Source organism: Camellia sinensis, chromosome 9, assembly GCF_055761805.1.
Source record: "Camellia sinensis isolate YWXY chromosome 9, ASM5576180v1, whole genome shotgun sequence".
Classification (NCBI taxonomy): domain Eukaryota; kingdom Viridiplantae; phylum Streptophyta; class Magnoliopsida; order Ericales; family Theaceae; genus Camellia; species Camellia sinensis.
In genome coordinates this window covers 46,227,763-46,247,835 of record NC_138969.1, presented here as the reverse complement: position 1 = coordinate 46,247,835, position 20,073 = coordinate 46,227,763, and the positions used below count along the sequence as shown (strand labels likewise).

The 20,073-nt window shown below is 37.7% G+C and overlaps 2 protein-coding genes across 2 annotated transcripts; one reads left to right on the top strand and one right to left on the bottom strand.

The window, feature by feature from the left end:
- Positions 1-12,059: 12,059 nt before the first annotated feature.
- On the top strand, positions 12,060-14,719 carry LOC114287003 (CBS domain-containing protein CBSX5). Its single transcript, XM_028230243.2, has 2 exons — positions 12,060-12,712; positions 13,713-14,719. Exons 1-2 carry the CDS (start codon positions 12,372-12,374, stop codon positions 14,530-14,532), a joined length of 1,161 nt encoding a protein of 386 aa, XP_028086044.1. The 5' UTR covers positions 12,060-12,371; the 3' UTR covers positions 14,533-14,719.
- A 1,025-nt stretch (positions 14,720-15,744) lies between these two features.
- Positions 15,745-19,473, bottom strand: LOC114287002 (uncharacterized). Its single transcript, XM_082888546.1, has 3 exons — positions 17,439-19,473; positions 17,035-17,125; positions 15,745-16,261 (listed from the first exon to the last, which is right to left on the bottom strand). Exons 1-3 carry the CDS (start codon positions 19,365-19,367, stop codon positions 16,074-16,076), a joined length of 2,208 nt encoding a protein of 735 aa, XP_082744672.1. The 5' UTR covers positions 19,368-19,473; the 3' UTR covers positions 15,745-16,073.
- Positions 19,474-20,073: the final 600 nt, after the last annotated feature.

The following is a 20,073-nucleotide window of genomic DNA, read 5'->3' as shown; positions in this document are numbered from 1 at the left end:
AGAGGCAGAGATTGAAGACAAAGACATGGAGGTCCTAGATGATGTCGGCAAGGAGCCAGCCGAAAAGACTGAAGAGACACTAAAGAAAATCCTTGTCCAGGAGGGCGACGAAGAACGCTTCTTTCTTCTCGACTCAGGTTTAGCCAAAGAAGAGGAAAGAGAACTGGAAGATTTTTTGAGAACAAACATAGAGGTGTTCGCCTGGACACCTTACAAAATGCCTGGCATTGACCCCGAGGTCACTTGCCACAGACTGAATGTCGACAGGTCGGCAAAATCTGTGATTCAACGAGCCAGAAGACCGACGTTGATGCACATCGAAGCAGTAGAGGAAGAAGTAGATAGACTTCTGGAGGCCAGGGCCATCCGAGAAGTTCACTACCCAACATGGCTGTCCAACACAGTAGCGGTGAAGAAGAAAAACGGCAAATGAAGGGTCTGTGTAGATTTTACCAACCTCAACAAAGCCTGCCCCAAAGACAGCTTTCCTCTGCCCAAGATTGACCAGCTAGTAGATGCTACTTCAGGGCATGAAAGGATGAGTTTTCTGGATGCATACAGGGGGTACCACCAGATTGCCATGTACCCTCCAGACGAGGAGAAGACCGCGTTCATCACCCCTAAAGGCCTGTACTGTTACAAGGTAATGCCTTTTGGGTTAAAAAACGCAGGAGCAACTTACCAAAGGTTAGTAACAAAGATGTTCAAGCACCTGATTGGCAAAACGGTAGAAGTCTACATCGATGACATGGTCGTGAAGACCAAGGAATCCAAGGGTCATCTTGCCGACCTAAAAGAGGTCTTTGATATACTCAAAACATACCAGCTCCGACTCAACGCATCAAAGTGCGCGTTTGGAGTTGGATCAGGTAAATTTTTAGGATATCTGGTAACACGAAAGGGCATTGAGGCCAGCCCAGACCAAATCAAGGCCATCCTAGAGCTGAAGAGCCCGACGTCGGCAAAACAGGTTCAGATGCTTACTGGAAGGGCCGCAGCCCTAAACAGATTCATCAGCAGAAGCTCAGATAAGTGCAGACCCTTCTTCAACTTGGTGAAAAAAGCCGCAGACTTTTTGTGGACAGAAGAATGCGAAGCCGCTTTAACCAACCTGAAGAAGTACTTGACCACAACTCCGGTTCTTTCCAATCTAGAACCAGGAGAAGAACTGTTTTTGTACTTGGCAGTTTCAGAACACGCAGTCAGTGCAGTACTAATTTGAGAAGAAAAAGAGGAGCAAAAGGCTGTTTACTATGTAAGCAAAACCTTGGCCAGCGCAGAAACAAGGTATCTACCACTGGAAAAATTAATGCTAGCCTTAGTAATGGCTTCAAAGAAGTTGAACCATTACTTTCAGGCGCATAAAATTGTGGTCTTAACAGAGCACCCACTGAAGTCCTTGTTACAGCAAGGAGACTTAACAAGAAGGATAGCAAGATGGGCAGTAGCCCTGTGCCAGTATGACCTGGAGTTCAGGCCGAGAACAACAATTAAAGGCAAAGTTTTGGCCGACTTCGAGGCAGAATTCACGCCCGAAACCACCAAACATCGGGCTCCGTTGAGCCAGGATGAGCATTGTCCCAGCAAGCAAGGAGAATCCCAGCCAAAGGCAAAAGAGCAAAGGAAAGAAAAACTCAGACCCTGCAGCATCTACATCGGCGACTCATTCAGACTGTTTGTCGATGGAAGTTCGAACCGACAAGGAGCAGAGGCAGGAGTACTGCTGATATCTCCAGATGGAAAAATTATAGAACAGTCCATCCGCTTAGGGTTCAAGGCCTCAAACAACGAAGCGGAATACGAAGCATTAATTGTAGGGCTAAAACTGGCGGCAACAGCAGAAGCAGATGAGGTAATTATTTTTTGTGATTCACAACTTATTATTAACCAGCCAACAGGAGAATTTGCAGCCAGGGACGAAAGGATGTCGGCATATGCAAAAGAAGTCATCAGATTAGCAGCCCTATTTCAGAACTGCCGACTACTCCAAGTTAGCCGAGATGACAACACCCACGCCGACGCGTTGGCTTACCTGGCAAGTTCAATGCAGACTGGAAAAACAAGAACAATTATGATCGACTCTATGTCGGGCCCGAGCATAGAACTAAAGAGCAAAGAGCAGCAAGCAATGTGTGTGGACATGGGGCCAAGCTGGATGGATGCAATTGTTGCATTCCTAAAAGAGGGAAAGCTGCCAGAAGACCATAAGGAAGCACATAAAATCAGATTGAAGTCGGCCACATTCAGTCTGACAACAGAGGGCCATCTCTACAGAAGGTCCTTCACTGGACCCCTTTTAAGGTGCGTACACCCTTTGCAAGTTGACGATTTTCTATACGAGATTCATGAAGGGATTTGTGGAAGCCACGCTGGGGGCAGATCATTAGCCCACAGGGCCATTATCCAGGGGTATTTGTGGCCCTACATGCAAAAGGATGCTGAAGCCTACGTGAAGAAGTGTGAACAATGTCAAAAGTTTGCACCTTTGATACATCAGCCAGCTGCTGACCTAAACCCAGTATTCAGCCCTTGGCCGTTTGCCCAATGGGGCATGGATCTTGTTGGGCAACTTCCCTAGGCAACTGGGCAGAGAAAATACTTGCTGGTAGCAACAGATTACTTTACGAAGTGGATAGAGGCAGAACCTCTTGCCAAAATTCGAGATGTGGACGTCAAGAACTTTATATGGAGAAACATCATCACCAGATTCGAGATTCCAAGAACAATAGTCGCCGACAACGGAACGCAGTTTGACAGCAAACTCATCAAGAACTTTTGTGCGAAATTCAAGATCAAGAATTACTTTTCAACACCAAGTTTTTCCCAAAGTAATGGGCAAGCAGAAGCATCCAACAAAGTAATTTTGGATGGAATAAAGAAGAGGCTGCAGGCAGCAAAAGGAAAGTGGGTAGACGAGTTGCCCAACGTACTTTGGGCATATCGGACTACGCCGAGAAGATCAACAGGGGAATCCCCCTTTGCCATGGCTTATGGCACAGAAGCAGTCATCCCATTGGAGATCGGCATCCCAGGGATAAGGACCCAGGGAGTAGAGAATGGCACAAATGACATACTCTTAGCCCGAGATCTGGATCTTTTGGAAGAACGAAGAGAGAAAGCTGTAATTCAGCTCGCAGTATACCAACAACAGCTTGCTAGAGCTTAAAATAAGAAGGTCAATCCAAGAGATTTTCAAGTCGGCGACCTAGTCCTGAGAAAAGTCGTCGGCAACAAGAAAAATCCCAGAGAGGGCAAGCTTGGCCCAAACTGGGAGGGACCCTACAGAATTACTTCGGTATTAGGCAATGGAGCTTATCGGCTTAAAGATAACAAGGGCAAAGCACTGCCAAGACCTTGGAACACTTGTAATTTGAAATTCTTCTATCATTAGATGTGCAGCATTTTTGGCCGATGTCATCAATAAAATCTTTTCCCTTTTTTTTAAAACACATATGATTGATAAAGTTACATATTGGTATTTCTGACATGAATAATGAGAACCCAAGTAGAACTCAGGTTCACATTGGGAGCAGAGAGAAGACAGAGACACTTAATTCACTTGTTGAAATTTGTAGCAATTTACAAGTCGAAGTTAAGCCAAGATTATTCCTTAATTCACTTGTTGAAATTTATAGCAATTTACAAGTTGGACTTAAGCTGATTCCTTATCTTCACTTGTTGAAATTTGTAGCAATTTACAAGTCGAAGTTAAGCCGAGATTATTCCTTAATTCACTTGTTGAAATTTGTAGCAATTTACAAGTTGGAGTTAATCTGATTCCTTATCTTCACTTGTTGAAATTTGTAGCAATTTACAAGTCGAAGTTAAGCCGAGATTATTCCTTAATTCACTTGTTGAAATTTGTAGCAATTTACAAGTTGGAGTTAAGCTGATTTCTTATCTTCACTTGTTGAAATTTGTAGCAATTTACAAGTCGAAGTTAAGCCGAGATTATTCCTTAATTCACTTGTTGAAATTTGTAGCAATTTACAAGTTGGAGTTAAGCTGATTCCTTATCTTCACTTGTTGAAATTTGTAACAATTTACAAGTCGAAGTTAAGCCGAGATTATTCCTTAATTCACTTGTTGAAATTTGTAGCAATTTACAAGTTGGAGTTAAGCTGATTCCTTATCTTCACTTGTTGAAATTTGTAGCAATTTACAAGTTGAAGTTAAGCCGAGATTATTTCTTATCTTCACTTGTTGAAATTTGTAGCAATTTACAAATTGAAGTTAAGCCGAGATTACTGTTTCTCTTCACTTGTTGAAATTTGTAGCAATTTACAAGTCGAAGTGAAGCCGAGGTTATAGTTTGCACACTTATAGCAACCTACAGGTTGGTCCAACCAAAGAAGATGCTTAACACTTGTTAAAATTTATAGCAATTTACAAGATAATGTTAAGCTGACATGTGATCATCTGTTAAAATTTACAACAATTTGCAGGTTGACGTAAAAGCTAAGTATATTGTTTAAACACTTGTTGAAATTTGTAGCAATTTACAAGTAGATCATTGCTTAAAAACTTGTTATAACTTAAGAAAAGTTTACAGTATATGATAACACTTGTTGAAATTGGTAGCAATTTACAAGTAGGTTAGACTAAGATCACTGTCTAAACACTTGATTGAAACATTGAGAAACATTCGCAAAGTTGACATTGAATAGTATATGTCTTACACTTGTTGAAATTTATGAAAAGTTTGTAGGTCAGTATCTTGCCGAAGTAAAGCTTGTAGTTATTATACCCGAGATATGTAACCCCGAGAAGATTGCACAAGGGTGGCAAAATATGAAAGGCATACAAAATATTCTAAGTATAGAACCATGCAGAAACAAATCAAGAGAAATGAAAAGATTAAAGCATCCATAGAAAAACAGTTGCAGTTGTGTACAAAAGAAGGCACTACAGAAGTAAATTGTTTCGAAATAACAAAGATAGGCACATCGGCCACAAAAGAAAGCTTACACTGTCCAGAACACAGAAAAATAAAAATGTTCAAACAAAGAAAGACATTGGAGTCAGGCTCCTTCAGCATCAACAGCTGGATGGGCTGGAACCTCGGAGGATTCTGGTGGAACCACCTCGGCAATCTTTTCTGCCGCCAACTCAACATCATTTCGGCAAGTGTTTGATCAAGACTTCTGTCGACTAGAGGAACATCAGATGATGCTTGCTCAGGAGTGGTCTCCTTGATAACCTCATCATCCTCCTCCTGAGTCAAGTCTAGGACTTGATCATCCTGAGGAGGGGACCTGGTCTCATTAGCGTCCTTGGGCTTCCTTACCAAAGCCTCATCATCATCCTTATTCTCATCCTCAGATTCAGACTCAGATTCATCTTCAGCTTGGCTTGGCGCAATGGTGAATTCTCAGGAAGATTAAGTTTTTTTGCAAGGGCCATCCAACCAAGGGAGAAGCCCCTGTTGCACGCCTGCCTGACTTGTAGTTTGTATTCCTCTGTAACGTCGGCCATTCCTTGAGCATAGACCTTTTCGTCGGCCGCCTTGATTTCAGCATCTTTAGTAGATAAAGCATCTTGAAGTCCCTTTTCCGCTTGGGCCTTTTTGTCCTCGGCCTCGGTGACCTTCTTAATAGCCTCGGCAGATTCGGCTTTTTCCTTGGCTAGACTTTGGGCTTTGGTGGCGGCCTCAGCTTGGTCCTCCAGTTTTTTCATCTTTGATTCGAGAGTTTTGTTCTCCTTTTTCAGAGCAGAAACCTCCCTCTTCATGTCGGCCAATCTTTGCCGATTTTCAAAAGCTTGCATTGAAAACGAATGGGCATGCTGGATGGCCTGAAAGAAAATAGAAGTGTTAGAAAATATTTTAAGTATGAAACAGAAAGAAAGTAGAAAGTTCCAAGAAGGAACACTTACTTGAACGGAGTGCTGGAGCATTCGAGCGTAATTCTCATACCCACTATATTCAGCATTCGCTCGAGGTCACCCGGAAGAAGCAACACCGTGCTGAGGGCAACGCCGACATTTATGTCGTCGGCGCTTTCACTGGACATAATTAGCCTGTCTTCCAAAGTAATTTTGGGAGCCCAAGGGACATCCGGTTTCTTGGACCTCGAGGTAGTAGCTGAGGCCGACCTTGGCTTCTTTGACTGTGTGGACTCAGAGGGTGGGGTTTCAGCAGACCTTTTTGTAGGAGCAGAAGAAGTCTTCTTACTCTCAGTTAGTTTGGAAATATGCAAAGTGTCCTCAGATTCAACCTGAGTCACTTTGGCTTTTGGTTGAGCCCTTTTTGTTCTTTTTGGCTTTGGTGGGGGCATGGATTGGGTTGGTTCAGTATCAACATCAACTGGGAGGTCGGCTAGGAGATCTTGGGCAACAAGCTTCGGGCGACCCATCTCAGCAGTTTTGACAAGTCGTCGCCGACGTTTTCTTTCTGGTATTGGGATTAAGTATGGGGCTGAAGTTGATGGTTGATCGGCTGGATCAGAGGTTGACCCTTGATCAGCCCGAGATGTTGATGCGGTTTGTGGAGTGGCAGCAGAGGGAGGAGATAAGCTCTTCTTCTTTCTTTTCAGGACGTCGGGCAGTGTAGACTTGTACGTCAGAATAAAATTCAGTACCAGTGGAGCCTTGCGCTTTTGGATTGGCAGATCTAGAAGCCTCTTTAAGCCTTTGCTGGGAACGTAGGACTGGCGAAAATCCTTTGGTGGCTTGCAAACATCTGCAAGAAGAACAAAACATTAGAAACAGACAAAGTTTTGAAGACTTGAAAAAGAAACAACTAAGTAATTGACACTAGGCTCTTACCCTTGCCCTCTTTAACTAATCGGGGAAGAGGGTAGAGATGGGCGTCCTCATCTGCGCCAAACTCCCAATTTTCCGAAGCAATAACATAGTCATCTCCAGCCCCCTTGTTGGAGTCTGGGAGGTCGGCTACAATTTTGAATTCAGTGGACCTCGGCTTAAGATAATAGACGAAGCCTTTTTCCTTCAGGTTAAGGGGGCACATGGTATAACAGTACTGAATGTCGGTAAGGGTGATCCTAGCATTCTCCTGCCTAGCTAAAACTATGATGCCATTGATCACTCGATAAGAGTTTATGGAAAGTTACATAGGGTTCAACTTGTAAAAGTGAAGAATTTCGCGAAAGAGAATGTTAAGTGAGAGCCGGAGTCCGCACTCAGTAAAAGCTACTATAGGAAAGGGCATTGAATCATCTATGGGCATGATGGAGTCGTTATCTTCAGCCAGCCTCAGATGGACATTGGCAGGAATAGAGAACTCTTGCCTAAAGTACTCAAGTTTGGTCGGGGTGTCTATCCTATGTCTCCACATACCCATAACGTCGGCCTAAAATCAAAGGGCTAGGTTTCAGAAAGAAGATGCTTTTAAGAGGATTATCGGACCTCGGCGAAACCCTAGGTATATGCTGGTAAGGATTGTTTCAGTTTTTTCCTAAGAATTGATAGGTTCTATAGACAAATCCCAAACCTAAATCTATGAAGGTAAAGATTGAAAGTAAAAATTGAAGGTAGAGATCTGGCAAAGACACAAAAAACAGAAAACAAAGGCGAAGTTTCAGAAACAAGAACAGGGATGGACTATCAAGAACTTGAAGAATACGAGAAATAAAGGACCAAGATCAGTGGCAAAAATACAGTGAAGTGGTGCAACGGTGCGTGTGTTCAAGGTATAGGCAAGGGCCAAATCAAAGAGTAAACACATTCAGATGAATGATTCACAAAATAGATATTTGAGCAAGGTAGTAATAACAGGAGATTCCAGAAATGATCAAGAATTGAAATCAGAATGAACAGTTGCTTACCAGAAAAAATGAAGCCGATGTGAGGACTGCCGAAATCAGTCGGTAGTTACAGATGTGGCAGAATGACGAAAGTTCCGCTAGGAAGACAAAAACAGAGCTTGGAAGCTTCAGCAATGGCGGATTCGAAAGAATGAGTTTAGAGAGAGAAACAGCAAATGCAGTAGCGAAAAAATGAAAGAAAAAGGAAGAGTTTTTGTCAAAAACTAAAAACGGCGGCAAAAGATAATCAATGCGCCTGGAGCAGCGCATATGTCAAGCGGCGTACGTAGGGAAAACGTGGTTTATAAGCGCGTCACAAACACGGACCAATAAGGTAAAGACGCGTAAGAGAAACGGTTAAGAAGTGATGCATGACAGCTCATACGCGGGGGAAAGTTCATTCGAGTTCTTGTTCTTGAAAACAAGACATATCGGCTTGACAATCTCGGCCGAAGAGTTCTTACGCCGAGGTACTAGAAGACAATACAGATATAAGTTCCATCACCTCAGAATGCCGAGGTAATAGAACCTATGGGGCAGTTGTGGGGATGTATTTTCTGAATACCAACACGTGGCAAGGTGACACCGACGTGTCAGCTGAGGTGTCACGTGTCCAGGTTGTAACGCTGAGGTTATCTCAGCAAGGCCGAGGTTATCTCCGAAGATATCGAAATCCGAGATAAATGGATAGAAGATAAGGGACAGGAATCATAGAGTAAAGAGAAGACTTTGCAAAGATAAAGATAAAACTCTTAGGGAATTTATCTTTATCTCTTGAGGAATCCAAAGTAAGTACTGAATGGGAGTCCATAGAAGTCATGCTTCTAGTGGGACTAGGATTGAGTTGGCTATAAAAGACAGGCACCCTCGTGAGTCTAAGGTACACAGTTTTATGCTTAAGCTTGTGAGTTTAGCACTTGATTATCTTTGAGAGATATACTGACTTGATCGTCGGAGTGCCCTCGGGTGGAAGAGCCACCGTCGGAACCTTTTCTTTCTGTTACAGGTTTGCTGAAGCCATCTATTCTGCCGGTACTCTCCAGCTGATTACTAGGCGGGCAGTGTGGTTAGAAAAATACCCATACAATTCTTACCATTGTCCTTTTATTTGAATTTTAAAATGTATTTAAAATAATTTATAGAAACAATTTAACAAAATTTAATATTCTAAAATAAAAAGTAGATAAATATTTTAAGATAAATTAAAATAAAAATATAGATCAATAAAATGAGATGAGGAAATATCAAACGCAACTACTATTTGAATGTAGAAGCTTCGGGAAATAGAGTACTTTTTTTTCAAAAATATAAGAGATTTTAAAAATTTTATTAAAAATTATACTAAAAATCTTATACAAGAATTTATACGGACCTTAGTTTTCATAAAATTTTTTATAAAATTTTTAAATCCCTATCATTATTTTTTTTTTAAGCTAGATGAGGGATGTGAGTCCATGGATCCTGAACAAAATTCACTTTAGCGATGTTTTCCGAACGTTCAGGTGGGAGGTGGACTGTCCGCTCACGGTTTTCATGCTTCAAGGTCGAAAGCTGACGAGGCTGCGTTTGGCAACTTAGGGCGTGTTTGGGAGGGATTTTTTATTTTTTATTTTTTATTATGGATGACGCTTCTCTCTAATTTACTTTGTGGTGCTATTGGGCTTGTAGAATCTACTACGAATTTTATTTTAATAATTGAAATTGTTCGATGTGTACCATTTGTTGAGCACTTCATCTTTAAAAAAATTACATTTATGGGATATTAATAATTTCTTAATCAAATCATGTTTTTGTCAATAGTAAATATGATTTTAAAATAAATTGTTGACAAAAATATATGTTGATCAAATGTCTATTAATATCCGATCAATATAATTTTTTATAAGAATGAAATATTCGACTAGTTTTACACATTGAAACATTTGAATTATCGAAATAGAAGCCGTGATGGACCCACAAGCATAACAACACTGTCTAGTCCATTGTAGACCGGAAAGAATCTATACTTTTTTTATTTTCTTTTTCACAGAAAAACATATTAAAAAATAAAGAGGATAATTTGATAATTTATAATAAATTTTTGATTTTTTAAAATTATTTTAAGGTCTCGTTTGGGAATTTAAATTTGTATTCAAAAAAATTATTATAAATTATCAAATTATTTTCTCTACTTTTTTACACTTTTTTTTTTTAAAGTTGAAAAGTCACTAAAAAAGTTAATATCCACACACCTCCTTATTATTTTTAGTGATAATTTTAATTTTTTTATACAATAAAGAATAATATTTTTAATTTTTTTTTAATTAAGATAATTTTAAATTTTATTAATTGATGCGTGACCCTTATTAATAAGGTTAAATTTTTAACTTTATAATTTTCTTTTCTGACTTTCAATTTTTTTAATAAAAAAATTACTTGTCAAATGATGCCAAAATTATAAATGATAGAAAAATGTTTGAGGGCTCGAAATCTCGTTGGCTCGAATCGACTCGAAACTCAAAACAATTCATTTTTTTTTTTTCCTCCTTTTATTTTCGTTCCCTTTCCTTTTTGAAAACAAGGAAGAAATAGAGCAGGTAGAGCTGAGAGAGGAGGAGAAAAGATGAGAAAAGGGAGAGAAAGAGAAGAAGGAGATGAAGAAGATGAATATATATATATAGATCTGTATTTGTTTTGATGGCAAGAAAAAGCAAGCACATTAATACAAGTCCTCTCATCCTAACTCTCTCTCTCTCTCTCATACATATATATATATATATATATATGTGTGTTGTTTTTTATTTTTTTTGATAATCTGTGTATAGAATATTTTTTTTTTGTTTTTGTGATTGTTGGATCTGTCTGTGTAGTGTATAGAAATAGATCTATATTTGTTGGATTTGTATTAATGGGATGAGAGGATCTGTATTAATGTATTGATGATGCTGTATTAATGGGATGAGAGGGGAGAAGATGAAGAGAAGATCTGATTTGATGGTGTTATTGTTGTTGTTGTTTTTTTTTTTTTTTTTTTTGATTTGTGTATAGAATATTTTTCAGCTCCCTCCCTTCTTCTTCTTCTTCTTCTTCTTCTTCTTCTTCTTCCTCTCAGAACAGAGAAAGAAAAAAGAAAAAAAATCCAAAACGTGAGCTCTGTTTTTGTTTCATTAGTTTGATAGAACACGTGAGCTCCACGTGCATCAATTTTTGGAAGGGAAACTAGTTTTGAGCCATTCAAGCTCTTACATATTCGGGCCCTGTACTAGAGCCGTAAATGATAACGTATAGAGTGGCTTTAAATGCGCTTTAAAATTTTAGTTGAACACTTTAATACCTTGTAGAGTGGCTTTAAATGCGCTTTAAAATTTTAGTTGGACACTTTAATCCTTTGTGCAACTTATTTTAAAATTTAAAATTTATTTTATTATTATGATCCCTTCAAATAATATTTATTTTATCTTCAAAAATTCTAAATACATTATTATACACCTCACAGAACAAATAGCTCACAAATATTCGTGGACAAAAACATAATCATAAGAAACTATCACAAATTCTAGAAATAAAAAGGCAAGGGGAGACAGTAATATTGGAAATACTAATTAGTGTATCAAATAATATACTCACTCATACACAAGACGTATATGTAAATTCCACCCCCTACCATGATCTACCTAATATTGTATCTAGTTAGTGTGTTAGTTGATACACTAACATTGTGTTTGATTAGGAGATTTGGGAATGGATTTAGAAAGAGAAAGAAAAAATGTAGGTGAAATGTGAATAAAATATACTTATATTTTATCTAGTTTTATATATTTTTTTTCTTTGCCCCAGGTTTCTCTCTAGTCTGAAATCGGACTGAAGCGTGTTGTTGGACCCATAGAGGCCCAACACAGGTCTTGTTTCGATGATTAGAACCATTCAGTATGTAGAACTCGTCAAGTACTCTGCCTATAAAAATCACATTGATCGGATATCGATAGCTATTTGATCGGATCAAATTTCTATCAACAATAAATATATTTTTTAAAATAAATTGTTGACAAAAACTAATCCGATCAAATAACTATCGATATCCAATCAACATAATTTTTTACAGAAATAAAATGTTCGACGAGTTTTACACATTAAACAATTCAGATTATCAAAATAAAACTCGTGATGAGTCTCACAAGCCTAACAACACTGTCCAATTGTGAACTGAAGACAAGTCTGATTCCTTTTCTTTTTCATCTCAAATTCATTCTCATATTTTCTAAGCAGATTGAACGTTATTATTATTGCAATGATTTTTACCAACATATGAGTCACCACATTGACCAAAAATTTTTTAATTAATTAATTAAATTTAAAAAATAAATAAATAATAAAAATGACTGTATATAGCGGTATGCCTGCCTTTAAATATGGGTATGTGTCTTCCATCACCATTCAACGACCACCTCCTCTTCTCTAATAACCACCTCATCTCCTCTTATATTTTCTCTCTCTCTGTATATCTCTTTCTCGGAAGTTTTCTCTCTCTTCCCACACAGAAAATAAAAAAGAAGAAATTTTCTCTCCTCCCAAACACACCAATAAGAAGAAAAAAGTTCTCTCTTCTCACACAATCTAATCCGTTTTTGCATGGCAGTTGGGTTTCTGGCTCGCGAGGTTTCAGATCTGTGCCTTGGAAAGCCGGCGCTGAGGGCTTTACCGATCTCCGCCACCGTCGCCGATGCTTTGTCGGCGCTGAAGAGGTCCGGCGAGAGCTATATAAGCGTATGGAGCTGTGAACATTCGAGGTCTGATTTTGGCGGCGGAAGTGGTGGTTGTAGATGCGTCGGCAAGGTTTGTTTGGTTGATGTGATTTGTTTTCTGTGCGGAGAAAAGAATCTGCTGAATCCGTTGTTGGCCCTTCAAACGCCTGTTTCTGATCTCCTTCCGAAGGTTCCTGGACTCGTCAGGCATTTGGAACCTCATTCTAGGTTTGTTTTTGTCAATTGAATTTGATTAATTGATTGTTGTTTTCGAATTCAATCAATACATTTTCATGAGTGTAGAATTGTATACAAAATTAATAGGTGGTTCAGATTCATTTCAAAATATAGTAGGACAGGACCACAATGCACCAGCTCACTTTTGGGTGGATGTAACTTTTTTCCCTCCAAATTTATGACTTTCCCCCTTTTAGCCAGATTTATCCTGTTGATTGAATTTTGAAATTTTGATTTGGTAAAAAAAATAGAAAAATTTTATTTATTTTTGTTAGTCCATATCGTCTAATCCCAAGTAAAGTTAATGACCAAGTAAATCTCTACCTCACATGTTTCCAAAAAAAGATTGTTTCTTGGATAAAGGATATCAATTACTTTGCATTTTTAAACAAGAATTTTCATCAAGAGCTTCCTTTGTATATAATACTTGATCCTAGTTACTATTTCCTCCTTAATTGTACAGTTCGTAAATAACTCAAATTTAAGATCTATCTCAAGAACATTGAACAACATGTTTGGTTGTGTTTTCATTTTTTCGTTTTACATGTTATGTTTTCATTTTCTGGAAATGAAAACATAGAGACTAATTTTGCAAAAAAATGAAAACCATAATGTTTTCATACTTTTCATTGTTTTGTTTTCAAAAACACAAGAAACAAAAAATGAAAAATGAAGAAAACAAAAACACAACCAAATAGGTTTTAGATCTTCTATGTTTGCTTTTATTTCTTTAAATCATATATTGATCCCTTTTTTTATTATTAAATCATATACATATTGATGCTTTCATGTTTTTTTACAACATGTAAGTTCAATTTTGGGTGAATATGCAACTTGACAAGGTCTTTTTTGGTTGGTGTATGTGCACCCTCAAGTGCAATTAGATCTTCCACTTCTAAGGAAGGGGGAAAAAAAACTGCTATTTTGAATTTCATGTCAATTTGTTAAACACCATCTTTAAATCTTGTTTTCTTTGTTCTTAATTTCTCAGCTTATTGGAGGCAATAGATTACATACTTGAAGGCACCCAAAACTTGGTTGTGCCAATTGAGAGCAATCTAAGCATCACTTCAAGGAAGAAGCTCCTCAACAAAACGTCCTCATTCGTCTCCTCCACCCTCCCCAACGGGCGTGAATATTGTTGGCTAACTCAAGAAGACGTGGTCCGCTTCCTCCTCAACTCCATCGGCGTCTTCTCCCCACTACCAGCATTCACAATCGAGTCGCTCAACATCATTGACACCGATATCATGACTATCTACTACGACAACCCTGCATCCTCTGCCTTGGACTCCATTTCTCGCCTCCTCACCGAACAAAAATCAATTGGAGTTGTCGATGAATGCAACAAATTGATAGGAGAAATATCGCCTTACACTCTTGCTTGTTGCAATGAGGCAGTTGTTGGAGCAATCACAACCCTTTCTGCCGGGGATCTAATGGCTTACATTGACTACGGTGGTCCTCCGGAGGACTTGGTTCAGTTGATGAAGGCAAGGTTGGAAGAGAAGAACTTGGGAGCAATTTTGGAATTTATTGAGGAACTATCTTTCTCTTCACCATCATCACAATCTAGTTGTTCTTCTGATGAAGAGTTTGGGTTGGGTAAGAGCAGTGGAGCGGGGCGGTATACTGCGGCGAGGAGGTCGGAGGTGATTGTTTGTTGGCCATGGAGTTCTTTGGTGGCAGTGATGATTCAAGCGCTTGCACATCGCGTGAATTATGCTTGGGTTGTTGATGAGGACTATAGTGTAGTCGGGATTGTGACATTCGCCGGAATTTTGAAAGTTTTTCGGAGCATTGCCGGATAAAAACCCAAAGGGGAGAATACATTCAAGCAATAACGGAGATTTCTGGCAAATTTAAGCCAAGACCAACAACTTATTGAAAGTTCTTGAACTATTTTGGTTTTCTTGGTTATTTCTATGGGAATTTTGATGTACTGAATAATGAGTTTTGCATATTTTAATATTTATATCACTGTTAATATTTTAAATATTTGAAAATTTTAAGATGTGAATCAGACTCCAGATAGATTTATCAAAAAGTCTATGATCTCAGAAAAAAATACCCAGATAATTGTCAAGAATTGAGATCTATGGTCCATATTTTGGATTTGTTGTGGGATCCATCCTTCAAGTGAATCCTAACCATTGAAACAAAATTCTGGGTATTTTCTGGTTACCCACTAGGAAAGCTTTCATACGGGACTTAAAAACCAAAATAATGTGAAATGATATTCTTGATATACAAAGCATGTGGTGTTTTGGAAAGTTAGTAAAAAGTTAATTTTTTTTCTTTTTGACTTTTTTGGTAACTTTTTTGACAAAAAAGTTAACTTCTTTAGCTAAAAAAATTGACTTTTTTTTATTAAAAAAGTTAAAAAATTAAAAAGCTGACTTTTTTAGCCTCTTTCCAAACTGTCCCTATGTTTCTATAGGATTATCTTACTCATTATATGGCCACATATATCATCAAGATTGGAGAATGTGACAATTTATTTATTTTTTCTTTTCACAAATTCATCGGTAGAATTTGGCTAAGTAATAACTAGATGAATGATCTATCTCACGAGAAAAAAGATTAAAAAAAGAAAAAAGAAAAATACAAGATAATTTTTGTCTATTTAAATTTTATTTTGTTTTTACCAATTTTAGAATTTATAGTATGTTAATCTATTTTCATATTTTTTTTAATAATGTTGATTGCAAAAAACAGGGAATCATCTGTCCGTATGTCCACTCTTTCAAGCCATTTCTTCACTACAAAATCAGGCCGAAGAGACTTGGAACAGTAGGACATGAGAATCTGGCTGCATTGCAAAAGGAAACAACCATACACAGTTACGATTACTGCACTTATGCCCCGTTTAGCTTCGGCTAAATAAGCTGCTTTTGGCTAAGTAAGCCAACAAGCAAAAGCTTTGTTTTTAGTTAAAAAAAATTAACTTCTTTAGCAACCAGACATTCATAGATAGGGCAAAGTGGATACATGAAGCAATGAAACAATGCATAACATCAGACTTCTCACAATAAAATGGAGTGCTTCGCCATATAATCCACCATAACATTATTCAGGTAAAACAATATCGTATTTACATGTATGCTATATTACATACTTCAAAACTTAGCACATCCAACAAGAGCCAAAATATGTGAAGTAATTGCTTGTACATCTTTCATATGTCAAAGTTTATCTCATTATGTTAAGGATGGCCAAGAAGGAATTGGTGTTGACCCTAGTTGCTCTGCATTTGGCAAGCATCAAGAAAAGAAGAAAGGAAGAAGAAATAAAAAGGAAAAATGAAATAATGGGCATTCATATTTCGGCAGCATTTTACAGAAGAAGAATATTAGTTCCTAAAACCGAGCTCTGATATGCATGAACATAATGCTTCTCTTGCTTGGTGATTGTCCGAGTCCATGTCAAGTGCATCTTCATATAGCCTCTTCGCTTGCTGTAGTAACTTCAACTTCTCTTTGCTATTTCTTGGCCGAAGTTGAGATCTTTGCTGCAATGCCACGCCCCATCTAAACAGAGCTGCAATCCACCAATGTTATCAATAGTTGAAGTTCAGGCAATGTATACTCAAATCTGATTTCATCTTCATGTTAGATATACTATAATGTAAGAAAAGAAAGTTGTAAAAGACATTAAGGCCCCGTTTGGGGACTTACTTTTTTAGTCAATTAGTCAAAAAGTTACTAAATTAGTTAAAAAGCTAACAACTCATACCAAAAAGTCAAAAATTCTCTTTTCTTTCTACTTTTTGCACTTCTTTTCGTAATTAGCCAAAAAGTCATCCCAAACATACAAGCTTTTTTTACTTACCTTTTTAGCCAAATAGCCAAAAAGTTACTAAATTAGCCTGTTCCCAAACGAGGCCTAAAGCTGCATGCACGTTATGCTTGTTGTCTAAGAGAATGACAATAACTTAGATGTCTTTTTCTATTATAATAACATTTAAGTTTTATATCAACAAATAAAAAGGTGCATGGGGCAACACATCCATAATTTCTTTTCAATTCAAAGTACACCAGATGTTGCTTTCAATCAAGTTCCTAGGGAAATGATATTCCAGAGTTTAAGAAGTTGTTGGACTTAAGAATTATGCACATTTGACAACCACGGAACCAATCATTTTCCATTCTCTTTGGTTTATACCGATTCCTATTTCATTTATCAAAAAATAGTAACTAGATTTCCCAATTTCCATCATAATAAGCACATCAGGATGACAAAAAGAATACTTGACTAATATTTGCATATTTCTTCAAAAGAGTACTTGGCTGATAAAGAGCAAATTATCATACCATCAGGCGTATAAACATTGCTTTTGGACATCATGGCATCAAATTTGTCAATTGCAGCCAAGAAAACCTTGTCTGCATCAAAAGCCGCTTCCTGAAATTGATAAAGACATAGTTAAACATAGAAATATAAAAGTTAAAGTTAACTCGTACGTCTAATCAAAGCAACTTCAGACATATTCATGTCAATGAAACAGTAAGGAAGGTATTGTATTTCCATTATTTAGAGAAAGAAAGAGAGAAGAATTCCTTTAATTGACTGATTCCAATAGTCAATAAATTTATAAAAGAAAGAATTCCTTTAATTGACTGATTCCAAAACCCAATTCAGCTTGTTCAAGTTCAAAGTTGTTTAACAAAAAATATAAGAAGAAAAACAACCCAACCACGTCAAGAACAATGCTTACTGGTCCAATATCTGCAATCAACTGTGCACGGAAGGAAAGGGCAAGACCCCAGTTATACAAGGCTCTCATATCATTTCCGTCAATTGACAAGGCCAGTCTATATTTTCTTCCAGCTTCAACAAGCAGTTCTTCACACTCTTCACAAACATTAACTAGAACAGATGCAATTTTATCTTTGCTCGCAATCTGATCTTCTAGTCCTTTGAGTACTTTACCTTGTTTGTGAATTGATACGGGATCATGGCTTTCAAGTAGAGCTCTCAAATTGCGACTGGTTTTCAATTTTAGTTCTCCGTGAAGAAGATACGTATTTCCCAACTGGCCTACAGCCAACAAACTCATCGGCTTCATTTCCATGGCTTTAGAGAGTAATTTTGCAGACTCGTGTAATACAATTTCAACATGCCCTTCGTTTCCTTTAGCCCTCAAACACTCTCTGGCTTCTTTTAGAAGGGCATTAGATTCCATAAGATACCTATTGAATACTATATCATCTGAAACCATTGAAGATGAACTGGGATTATCATTGGGAATCACTCTGTCTTCCCGGCTCTGAGATTTGTAAATTTCTTTCTCTACATTATTCCCCCTCTTATCAGTAGGCCTGTAACTTCCGTTGGTTTTTTGGAATATCTGTTCTTGTTCAAATGATGCCTGTGTTTCCAAATGCTTTAAATTGACATCAAAATCCACAGAATCAAGGCGGTCATTATGGGATTCCCACGTTTCAACTTCATTATGATGACCCATCTTCAGGGAGATCCGGTGATTTTTCACAAAACGTAATCTGTTATCTTGGTAACTATACTCTTTGGTGTTTAAAGCTCTTTTATCATGACTACCCACATCTGCAAAATTAACTTTATCATGTTCTACAAGTACATTTATTCTTCTAGCTTCATTGGCAAACTTTTCGGCTCCCTCCCGGGAAGGCTTACTATATGTCTCTCCGAAAAAACTTGCATTTCCATTTCCTGCATTATTATTACCCACTGAACTTAAAACATTCTCTTCAACTTCATGAGTTAAAACATTTCCTTGACCTTGATCATTCAACTCTACACGCGTCAAGTCCCTTCTAAAACTATCTTTCATCTTATAAGGCTTGGATTCAACCAACTTTTCTCGAAACAAACCACCAATAAGCTGCAACAAGTCAAACCCAATTTCACCCACATCTTTCCTTCTCCTACTTGACTTTTGATTCGAAGTTCTTTCCACTTCTTGGTTCTCAACTAACAAGCTATCAATACAAGCTTCAACAACACTTCTAGCATTCAAAGCAGATAACCCAATTGATTCCATGACCTTAACATAACCCTCCAAATCACCCACAGTTATATGATTACACTCAATACCTCTTCTTATATCATCCTTTAAATTACTAATTTTACCATCAAACCCAGAAAACAAATCCACCAAATTCCTCAATTTCTCAATTGAAACCTTAAGATTTTCATCTTTTGGCCTTTTCTTAGTCCCAATTAAGCTCAACTCATTCATATGTCCCCCATTAACAAACCCAATCGAAAACCCAACAGCAAAAACAATAGCACAGGCTGGGAACACAACAATTGAAGAAACCCTAACCCTAGAAATGGCCAAAGCACAAACAAACCCCAACAGGTACACAAAGATGTACCTCTTGTCATCGATTCCTAGAGAATTAAGAAGATTGCGAAGCTGGTTTGACTCACCCGAGTGAACTGAGTCTCCACCAAGTCTTGGGTCATCCCATCCGCCATAGGTCAGTGATTCAGAGGCTGTGGCAGAGCAGAAAGTCAACGTTTTGGGATGATGAAGCCATTTCCTGTGGGAGAAGTTGAGCAAGTTCGGATTTTCCCGGGAAAGTGAAGGAAATCGGAAAAGAAAAGATGAGAATTGAGGGATCAAATGGCGATTTAGAGTGTTGGAAATTAGGCTTTCCATTATCAAGTTCGATGGGAGTTCAGAGAAAGGGTGTGATCACATGGTAACCAGCTCTCTGGTGTACCCAACAACTGAACCATGCTGTTCTGTTTCAATGGCTTGTTTTGGGAAGTTGGTAAAAGTTTGGCTTTTTGTTTTTTATCAAGTTTTTTGATTTTTTTGGAAGTGATTTGAGAAGTTGGTAAAAAATTAATTTTTTGTTTTTTAGTTTAATATTTATTTATGGTGTCAAATCAAATTAAAATGACCAAAATACCCTTACCTAACATAAAATTTTTATTTTTTTATTTTTTTTCATAGGCCCTAATCTGTAATTTTAGGACTGCGTTTTTGGCACTTCCCAAAGGGATTTTGTTGCGTTTTTTGCAGCCACGTTTTTGGACATTTTGTCTAAAAATGTGACTTTTTACTATGTTTCCAAAATGACACAATGACAATAATGGATATTTCTGTCTATTCGCATACCACTACACTCCGGAGGTAAAGTTACAATATTATAGACCCAACCCCATCCTCACAGAAAATTCTATTTCCACCCATTAAATTATCATTGTGTACATCTTTTCTTAATACACATATTTAGTAATTTGATTTTTATTTCTTTATCTCAGTCTACACACTTCACATTCTAAATATACTCTCACTTTCTTTGTGCACATCATCTCCTTCTATCATTTCTTACTCTAAAAACCTTAACTCTAGCTAT

Excerpts from the sequence above, each read along its gene's own strand:
- LOC114287002 (XM_082888546.1), bottom strand. The coding sequence starts at position 19,367 with ATGGAAAGCCTAATTTCCAACACTCTAAATCGCCATTTGATCCCTCAA. Across the intron at positions 17,126-17,438 it reads TGATTGCAGATATTGGACCA|GAAGCGGCTTTTGATGCAGA; the intron begins GTAAGCATTGTT and ends TATCAATTTCAG. Across the intron at positions 16,262-17,034 it reads CAATGTTTATACGCCTGATG|CTCTGTTTAGATGGGGCGTG; the intron begins GTATGATAATTT and ends GGTGGATTGCAG.
- LOC114287003 (XM_028230243.2), top strand. The coding sequence starts at position 12,372 with ATGGCAGTTGGGTTTCTGGCTCGCGAGGTTTCAGATCTGTGCCTTGGA. Across the intron at positions 12,713-13,712 it reads CATTTGGAACCTCATTCTAG|CTTATTGGAGGCAATAGATT; the intron begins GTTTGTTTTTGT and ends TTAATTTCTCAG.